Here is a 10,326-nt window from a genome sequence, read left to right on the forward strand (position 1 = left end):
TAGACTAATATGTGTTTGGATACCGAAGTTCTTGTTTCTGTTTCTTTCTATACTTACACAAGATTTTTTAACTAAACATCGTTCTTTGTAGATGTACCCGCAGGGACGGAGGGAGGTGGGTGCAAGTGGGGTCATCCACCAAATTTTGACTTTCAGTAGGAATGTGATTGGGTTTTATGTATTTTGAAAGTATTGTGGGTGCAAAATGGGCATGGATTTGTTGTAATTTGACAGTTGTGGGTGCAAATATTAATAGTGAAATTGATCAATTGAATCCTTTTTATCGTTTTCTACCTGACAAACTCTCTACGTGAAAAATTTCCTCGCCGAGAATAGTGTGTTCAGAATTATATTTATGGTCCTTTCGTGAAAATTTTGAGTTTTATACCACGTGAACTCCATATTGGTCAAAAAAAAAGAATTTGTGAATCTCAGAACAAACTTTTTTCGACCCAATAGTATATAAGTCCTGGCTCTGTCCATGGACTACCCGCATGGTTTTACAACCAACAACGTTTGCAATTGAATTCCAACAAAAGTGCAGCATATTATGACCATGATAATATCTATATCTTCTAAATTACCAAGAAAATTAGACATGCAATCTAAGTTATCTCTTTTTCAAGCATAACAATTGATATAACTTGCAATTAAGATATGAGTCCCTAAAATAACAATGTTAACCAAATTAAAGTCTACACAAAGTGGTAACTAATAGTACTTGGTTTCAATTTATGTTATTCATCAAAAAATATAATGAAAATCTTTTCAATTGAAAATAAAAATAAAAACTAAGGTTTAAGGTTTCGTTGGATTACTTTTGATTATTGAGATGATTAACCTCTTCAAAAAGTAGTCCAACTTGCTATTTAGAGCGTCTTCAACAAACCCAGTATGTGAAAGTGTGCAGGTAATGATTCTTTGGTCAACTAGGGTCTCATATGTGGGAAGAAAGAAAAAATTGCAGAAGAACAAATGAACTGTGGTTGAGTTCTCCGGATGTTTTGAGGCTAAATTTGAAAATGGGCAATGATTAGCCAGTTCAATTGGGTTGGAATGGACTGGTCAAGATAAGGATAATGGGTAATGAATGACCGTTTATTTAGAAAGGAGAAATGACTATCCGTTCTGAAGAGAACGGTTGATGACTTACCGTTTTTTTTTCCTAGAGCGGCTAACCATTAGTCGTCCCTTAATTTCTCAGGGAATTACCGCTAGAGCTAGACCCTTCCCAGGATGATATGTAAAGGCATTTGGGAAGATCTTGGCATCTCTATAAGACCCCGGCTTAGTATTTGCGTTTATCTTTCACCAACATTCATCGTGTTTTCTCTTTTTATCTTATATTCAATCATATACTCCCTGCGTTTTTAGAAAAGTGTTACTTTCACTTTTTCAATAAATAGGCCAAATTGAAAAAGTGAAAATACCTTTTTTTTCAGAAACGGAGGTAGTAATATTTTTGGGACAGTGATCCATTTCACTCACACCTTTGTCACAATGTAATTTTCTCACATTCCACTCTTTTTTTTCCTAGCATTTTTAGGGGCCACTCAAAAGGAAGTAGGGGTCATTCTTTTATTCCCAACCATTGAACAGGGTTAAGGGATGTCTTAAAAAGTAGGGAATTGTCAATATTGTCCTTTACCTTTATACTAAATCTAAATCTATATCCTTTATTTTCATAATCATATCATTCTTCTTCTTCTTCTTCTTCTCTTTTCTACCCATTAAAAAATTTCATCATTTTAATTTTGATTGAAATGAAAGATCGTCGCAAACTAATTTTGTGATTGATTGTTTAAAATTAAAACCCAAAATTCATTGACCTTAAAGTTGAAACTTAGAACATAAAAAAAAAAAAAAAAAAAAAAAAAAAAAAAAAAAAAAAAAAAACCGAGTTAAACAAACAAAACGGATAGATGATAGTATAGTTGTGATCCAAAGTTAGGATTTTATTGCCTGAATCAAAATTTTGATCAGAAATTTTTCTAGCATTTACAGTAGCAGGAACGTAACCGGTAGATAATAATCTATTTTACCTACCGATTATGGTTGATGTTCTTTGGAAATGAAGAACATCAACCATAATCGGTAGGTAAATTGTTTGTTACTACCGATTATGATTGATGTTCTTCAGAAACCATAATCGGTAGATAAATTGATTGTTGTCTACCGATTATGTTCCTGCTACTGTTTTAGATTTTCTGTACTAAAATTAAACAAAATCGGTAGATAATGAGCATAGTTTACTACCGATTATGGTAGTACCACAAATTCCAAAATTGAATATATTCGGAAGTTAACGTAACACAATATACTACCGATTATGATTAGTATAAAACTCGAAAATTTGAGATTTTTTTCCAAAATCTGATTTTTGAGCCATTCTATATTCGGAGGTTCGAGTAACAATATAAACCTCCGAATATAGTATTGCCAAGGCTCTATATGCCGAGGTTCATGGTGGTTCCAAAGCCCTATATTCCAAGGCTCATGGTGGTTCTCATTTGGGGGCCAACACATATTCGGAAGTCGAATTACTTGGTCTTCCGATTATGACTAGTACAAAACTCAAAAATTTGAGTTTTTTTTTTCAAAATCTGATTTTTGGGCCACTCTATATTCGGAGGTTCGAGTAACAATTTAAACCTCCGAATATAGTAGTGCCAAGACTCTATACGCCGAGGCTCATGGTGGTTTCAAAGCCCTATATGCCAAGGCTCATGGTGGTTCTCATTTTGGGAGCCAACACATATTCGGAAGTAAAATGAATAACTTGGTCTTCCTATTATGACTAGTACAAAACTCGAAAATTTGAGTTTTTTTCCAAATTCTGATTTTTGGGCCGCTCTAGATTCGGAAGTTCGAGTAACAATATAAACCTCCGAATATAGTAGTGTCAAGGCTCTATATGCCGAGGCTGATGGTGGTTCCAAATCCCTATATGCCAAGGCTCATGGTGGTTCTCATTTGGGAGCCAACACATATTCGGAAGAAAAAATTTGTTTTTTCAAAAATTCTGATTTTTGGGCCATTGTACATTCGGAAGTTTATGCAAATGCAATATCTTCCGAATATGCTTGTTGCATAACAAACAATGCCATGGCTCTAAGTGGTTCCTAAGAGGCGCAAACCTAAGGATTTTTGAAGGTTATCCAACGTACATTCGGAAGTTTATGCAAATGCAATATCTTCCGATTATTACAAGTTCAAAACCAGAAAAATTTTGGTTTTTCAAAAATTCTGATTTTTGGGTCATCGTATATTCGGGAGTTTATGCAAATGACATATCTTCCGATTATGACTGTGGCAGATCTTACCATGCCATGGCTCTAGGTGGTTTCAAGGGCCATTTTAGAAGGTTAGGCAACATACATTCGGGAGTTTATGTAAATTATATTTCCTCCGATTATTACAAGTTCAAAATTTGAAAAAACTTCGTTTTTCTAAAATTCTGATTTTTGGGTCATCGTATATTCGGGTGTTTATTCAAATGATATATCTTCCGAATATGACTGTGGCTAATCCTACCATGCCATGGCTATAACTCAAAAATCAAAAGAAATGAAAAATGAAACAAAATTCATTCAAATACTGCACCCACTACATTCGGACGCATGCTTCTTATCTTGTCTACCGAATGCCTTCGGAGGATAGAAACAATATATTATCTACCGATTATCTAAGGGCAATTTTGCCATTATGAATTACACGGGATAAGGGATGGCTACATTTACGTTTGAGTGACCTTTTTTGTTTTATTGTTGACCACTAAATCCTTTTCAGTGGCCCCTAAAAGCGCTAGCTTTTTTTTTGTTTTACCCTCACCTAAATATTTTAATTCCATATGTAACCTTGGAATACTTCATCACGGCTTCACGGGATTATTCCTACTTCTGACTTTTTCATTTTCCCCCATCTTCTGCCAGAACAGATAAACCCTAGAAAACTCAGTCCAATTTCCTTATCTCCTAGAAAACCTAAAAAAACCTCTCCAAAACCCTCAAAATTTAGGGTTTTCAAGAAATGGAACAACCAGCAACCCCAAATTCCATTTCATCATCAACAACACCTGCTGCAACATCTTCAAACGAGCCAAAGAAGAGACCAATCCCACCACCAGAAGAACTAATCTCACACTACGAATCCAAAGGGCTTGAGAAAAATGAAGCATCGATGAAAGTAATTGAAGATTTACAGAATGTAATATTCAGGATCTTAAGTTCAAAAGGAAGTAAAAAAGATAAATTCATGGCTAAAAGCTCAAGAATGCTTGATACGGTGAACACTCGTTTGAACATTTTGGAATTGAAATTGGATTCTAAACCTAATTTTGGTCAGACACTTGGTATTGGTGTAGTTGCTGGTGGAATTGGGAGTGTTGTTCCTCATGTTTTTGGTGCTATTGGCCAGATTTGGAGTTCTGTTACGAATTCTACTAAGAATTGAATTCAATGGAATTATCTTTGATTTCGAATTCGAATTGAGCTGTATGCTGCATTTTATGGAATTTTGTTGGATTTTCAGTGTTCAATTAAAAAAATGATGCATTTTGTTTTCTGAGTATCTTGTATGATTATCACTCAGAAAATGGTTCAATGCTTGCTTTTGTGCATGAAATGAATAGGATTTTTGGTGCCTCATTAGTCAGAATTTTTAACATCAGTCATTAGTAGTCAAAAACCCTCTATAGTTGGTACAGTAAGGTATCCATTCCAGACCCTGCTGAATGCAATGTTCTTTCAGGCATATGCCATCATGTCACGAGCTTAAAATAAGTCGCCCAACAGCATGACCCCCCTTCCTAATAGAAGTGTTGCACTAGGAGGTTCCGGGACAGGTGCTCTATTAAGAGCTTCATGCCAAGTCTTGTTGACCTTGCACAGAAGTTGCACCAGCAAGAACACCCCCAGGTGCTCTGTTCAGAGCTTCTTGCTAAGTCCCGTTGACCTTGTGCAGAAGTTGCACCAGCAGGAATAACCCCAGCACTCAAGGCTCCGATTCAGTAATAAGTTTTTGAAAAGGTCTTGCTAATCTTTTTTCTATCTTTTTCAAGCTTTCTACTTTCTGGCAACAAATGATAGATACTGAGCACTGAGTGAGAAATAAAAAATGCTAACTTCATGTAAAACGATTAAAGGATCCACTTGTTATTGTTCCTAATCGTCATTTCAACAAAAAAAAAAACGGAAAGATGTTTCTTGTTTGTTTTTTTACTAGGAAATGAAGCTTCATTAATTGAATGATCAACCTACATTGTCTTCCTCTAAAGAGGATTTTAACCACACAGGAAAATCAAAATCAACTAGAGACCTAAAAAGACTGTTGGTAGCATTATAAGCTTCCTTGGGTAATAGGTGTGCCGTTTTATTTGCTTCCCTTGGAACATAACTACATTTCCAAAAGTTAAAAAAAGAAAGAAGAAATAAACTATCATTTATAACTGAATTGGTAGTCCATTTTACCGCCATAGGTGAACCATTCAGCGCAGCCACTACGTTGATGTTGTCCCCTTCCAGATGTAGATGTTCAATGTTGCTTTCCTTAGCCCATAAGACTGCGTGCAATGCACCTAAAGCTTCAACCCGCTCCTCGTCAAAAGCTATTAGAGGAATGCTTGCTGTCCCCTTGCATTCACCTGCAACAGATCTCATGGTGAGTCCCAAGCCACATTTATTACATGTATCTTTGAAACTAGCATCAAAGTTAATCTTCATAAAAGGACTGCTAGGGGGAGTCCATCTAATGTTTCTATTAACCTTGCCATTCACCATCTGACTATTATCCGTCAGTGTAAGCATTTTCCTTTCCCAGTCATCTACGTACTTGGTAATTTGCGAAGTTAATGCTGAAACAGATATAAGATGATTATCAAACACTGATTGACACCTTGATTTCCATATATGCCAAAAAGCTATCCCTGCAAATTGAATATGTTTCTGCATCTGAGCATTTCCACCAGGCAATATCACAAACCATTCACTAAACCAAACAAGCAAATTTTTATTTTGAATTCTATTACTGAAGTCAAGATCTAGAGAATACCAGATCTCTCTAGCATAACTACAGTCCATAAATAAATGTTGAGCTGTTTCAGGATGTTTCTTATGGATACACATCCAGAAGTAACTTTTTGACTTCTAGAAGTCAAAAAGCAAGAAGTCAGTTTGGATGTAGAATTTCAAAACGACTTCTAAAAGCAGAAAAGTCGACTTTTTGTGAAGCAAAATATCTGGACTTCTAACTTCTACTTCTGGAGAAGCAGAAGTCAGAAGCAGAATTGTATCCAAACGCGCTTCGTATTTCAGACCCAACATAACATCAGCATCAGCAGCTACAGCTTATCGGTTTTCAAGTAGTCAAAAGAGTCGAGAAAGAGTCATTCTATTTGCTACTTAGCTCAATTTGACAGTTACAAAAAAAGCTAACACATTTCCTTTGTGATTAGTAAAGAAACGAGAAAAGAAGCAGGAATGTCTCAAATCTGAAGTGAAAATAAGATGAGTCATCCATGATTGCCAAACTTCTGGTTCTCGTGACACGACACAGACACTCTTCTAAGCATACAAAGTGAGACGCATGCACACAGACGTGCTAGCTGCTAGGTAGATAACACAAATTCCTGAAGCTTTTCTAACAACAGGGTTCACTATAAAGAGAGAAAAGAGGCAAGTAGATTATGGACTATGGAGCATTAGAGATGGACCAAAAGGTGAATGGATAGATACCGATTTTGACTCAAAGTCAATGGACTGAAGTGCTGGTATCGGGCCTTTGCCAGAAGTTTGGGCCTTCTGGTAAAAAAAGGTATTGGGCCTTTACCAGTAATTTAGTAGTTAGGGTTTAGGAAGAATACGACCTCTCAACCCTCCGCAATATAAGAAATCTGTTTTGTGGCATACTGAATTTTTTTAAGCATACTTATTTATTATCCCATTTAGGGTGGTTTTATAAGGGGTGTCTAAAGGTAATGCAATTACATATATATCCTTAAACAATCTAATTACTAGAGTTCCCTTATCCTCAAAATCTAAAATCAAAAATCTAAATAACCTTTAAACTTAAACACCTGGGACTCCAATTCAATCAAGCAATCAATCAATCAAAGGAAACAAAAATCGAAGTGAGCGATGTTGGAGTGCGAAATCAAAATCTCAACTGCTCCTAGATGTATTTTAGAATGCATTTGTAACAAACCCATCTTGTTTTTGATTGATTTTATTTTGTTCGGTCGATAAAATATGATTTCAAAGATTAAATTAGGGTTTTCAGAAGATCAGTTTGGCTGATCTTGGAATATCAATTTTTAGCCGAACCTAGTATATGATTTCGGCTAATGCGATTTTGCTAGATTTTGTTCGAATCAACCGAACCTAAATTCGTCAGTTACAGAGTGAAGTTCGGCTGATAACTTGTGAGACGAACCTCAGTTTTTTGAAAACACACCTAGGTTCGGCTAAGAACGATTTTGTTCGATTCAGCCGAACCTAAATTTGTGAATTACAGAGTAAAGTTCGGCCGATAACTTGTCAATCAAACCTCTGTGTTTCGAAAATATATACCTAGGTTCGGCTAACAAGTTTTTAGCCGAACCTAGTTATATTTTCGAAACAGAAAGGTTCGGCTGACAAGTTATCAGCCGAACTGTTCATCTGGTCAGTAGATCTGGGTTTTAAAAATTCAATTTTTTTGATAGATTCAACTTATAAAAAGGACATTAAACCTCGTATAGAAGTCTACCCCTGATTTGAATCACACATTTTGGTCGCTTCTAATCACTAAAATCTCAAAAACCAAGTTTTTTTCACTTCTTCTTCTTCCTCTCAAAAACCAAGTTTTTTTCACTTCTTCTTCTTCCAACTCTCTCACATAAATTTGCTTTCTTTACTAATTTAACATTAATAATTTAATTTTTAATCAATCCGTAAAATTCCTAATTAATCAAATCTAATCATAATCATTAACATCAATTATGTAAGGGTGATTATGTCAATATCAAAAAGGATGGATAAGAGGTGATATTGTTTTTTATTTAGTGACGCTATTTTATATTATTTAGTATGTTTCAAAAAAATTCAGTAGGTCTGTTTCGTATATAAACTACTAAATTACTGAGGGCGAGCGCATCTCTCCCAAAATAGCTTTCGTATATAAACTATTTTGGCATTATTAAGGGCGAGCGCATCTCTCCCAAAATAGAACTCTGCTGCCTCCATGAAAACGTGCTCATTAGCTTTCTGTGTAACAGATCTCTAATTCATCGGAAAGATGGTATGTGATGAAGAAGTGAGTCTGATAAGTTACATTGTTGCAGAAAGTAAAATATTATTTTTTTTTAAAATAAAATTTGTTGCTCTTTGAATTTAACTGTGTTTTTCTTATGCCGAATTTCTGTATTTTGTACATTATGATCCTGAAAAAATGAAGGATCATTCCAAGGTCAGTTGAATCGCTACTTCTGAAATGAAGGATTCGGTGTCGGTGAGATGAAAACGGGTTACTGTTACTGGTATGTATCTTTCCCTTTTTTGTTTGATATTTTGATTGCCCCTCTATGGTTGTTTATGCTTGTCTAAGTTGTCACCTCTCATGGAGTAGTTGTTGTTTTCTTTATCATTTCTGTAGTCTCTTTAGTTGCCATTCCAGTGGTGGTGCAATAGCTAGTTCTATTTTTAACTTGTTGCCTCCCTGGACAAAAGTTGGATGGAAAAGCCTAAGGGCAAAGGGATCATGAGTACAAAGAGGGTGTCAAACAATTCCTAAATTTTGCATTTGAGCATACGTTACCAGAGGTGGATACGGTGCAATAACATTTCTGTACAAGGGTATCGCATGAGGATACGCCAGCTGGTTTTACATGGGAGGATTTCCAGCTCTGTCAAATTTTCATGAATGAGAAAAAATAATTAGGAGAATATAGCTTGTGTGACAGGACGACCAGTGGATCAAAGCAGCTAGTTAAGCTTAGTTAGCTAGGAATAAAAATAGACTTGGATCTACTTGAGTCTTGCTAACGTCAAAGTTGACAAATAATTTGAAAAGATTTCGCAATGTTTTACAGACCTTAATTTCTCGAGCATCGATATGGAAATACTACATTAAACTTTGTAACAACAAAGTGAACAAATGGACCTTGATTTGCTTCGTCTAACATTTTGTATGACTGGTACATGAAAAAAGAAGAAACTGCAGCTTAGTGTACATACCGGAATGCCAAGTCTAGGTATATGGCTTAGAACTGTGTATGTGCCCGTAAGGAATGCAATTGACATTGCTAAGATGGCAACAAATGTGCAAGCAAGTGCTGGTACTGCTACTGATATTAATTCGTATTTGTGGCTTAGAACGGTGGCTTGAAATTTAGACCAGAAGTGAATGAAAACAGCATAAACGGAAACGAGCATTGCTAAACTATTAGAAACTACAAATACTATAAAGGCTGCTTTTTTAGCTACAGTTGCCATGCCCTCATTTGGTACGTCACTTTTAGAGCCTCCTGAATCCAGCTGCGAATGCAACAGTTGCTATGAGGGAAGCCACCACCATATGGATTTGGCTCAAATTCTCCACTTTACCTAAATCTCTTCCTTTGTGTGCTATTTCTTCTGCTGCTTTCATCTGCTCCCCTCTTGTTTCTTCCTATCAAGACTATTAGCAGTACAACCAGCACACATGTGAAGCAAACACCGGAACCTGCAGTCAATGAGCCAAGTGCTGGAATGTACAAACGAACTGCAGTCAGTATGCCGAGATAATAGCTAGCATAGACGGCCGAAATTCAACTTATCTGACGAGTTCAAGTCTTGTATTCAACTGTGTTATTCTCCCCAGTTCTTCAAGGAGACAACTACGCATCTTCGGTTCGTGGCGTCACCAAGGCTCTGAATGCAAAAGGGAAACTTGGGTTTGTCGGGCTATGGAATTTCTCCAAGGAGGAGCCATATTTTAACAATGGAGCCTTTCCCAACTGCATTGAGGATTTTTAATTTGGTTCAACAAGAGGAGGAGCAACAGAACATTACTGCTAGTGCACTCCCACCTGTTGAACTCTCAATATCAATCGCCATGCCCCTCAACAGATCTCGTTCTTCCACTAGTCACAACAAGCGTCAGCGTCCTCATGTGACTACTGCAACCGCTACGGCCATGTTCGTGACGTGGTGACTACTGCAACTCACCACTATCCATGGCCGCGGCGGTTGCAGTAGTCACAGTGAGGACGCTGACGCTTGTTGCAATCTTCCTATAAGGCAAAATAATCTGATATGGATGAGAACGAAATCAAAACCAGAAAGACTGAAAATTGATTAGGAAAAGGTAGTA

General features: G+C 36.5%; 1 protein-coding gene across 1 annotated transcript; it reads left to right on the forward strand.

Annotated features, from left to right (window-relative positions):
• Positions 1–4,029: 4,029 nt before the first annotated feature.
• On the forward strand, positions 4,030–4,452 carry LOC113360726. The gene has a single exon (XM_026604197.1). It carries the CDS (start codon positions 4,030–4,032, stop codon positions 4,450–4,452), a length of 423 nt encoding a protein of 140 aa, XP_026459982.1.
• The last annotated feature ends 5,874 nt before the right edge of the window (positions 4,453–10,326 follow it).

The sequence above is a fragment of the Papaver somniferum genome, chromosome 3, assembly GCF_003573695.1.
Source record: "Papaver somniferum cultivar HN1 chromosome 3, ASM357369v1, whole genome shotgun sequence".
Taxonomy (NCBI): Eukaryota; Viridiplantae; Streptophyta; class Magnoliopsida; order Ranunculales; family Papaveraceae; genus Papaver; species Papaver somniferum.

What these genes read in the sequence shown, in the direction of transcription:
- LOC113360726 (XM_026604197.1), top strand. Translation starts at nt 4,030, where the DNA reads ATGGAACAACCAGCAACCCCAAATTCCATTTCATCATCAACAACACCT.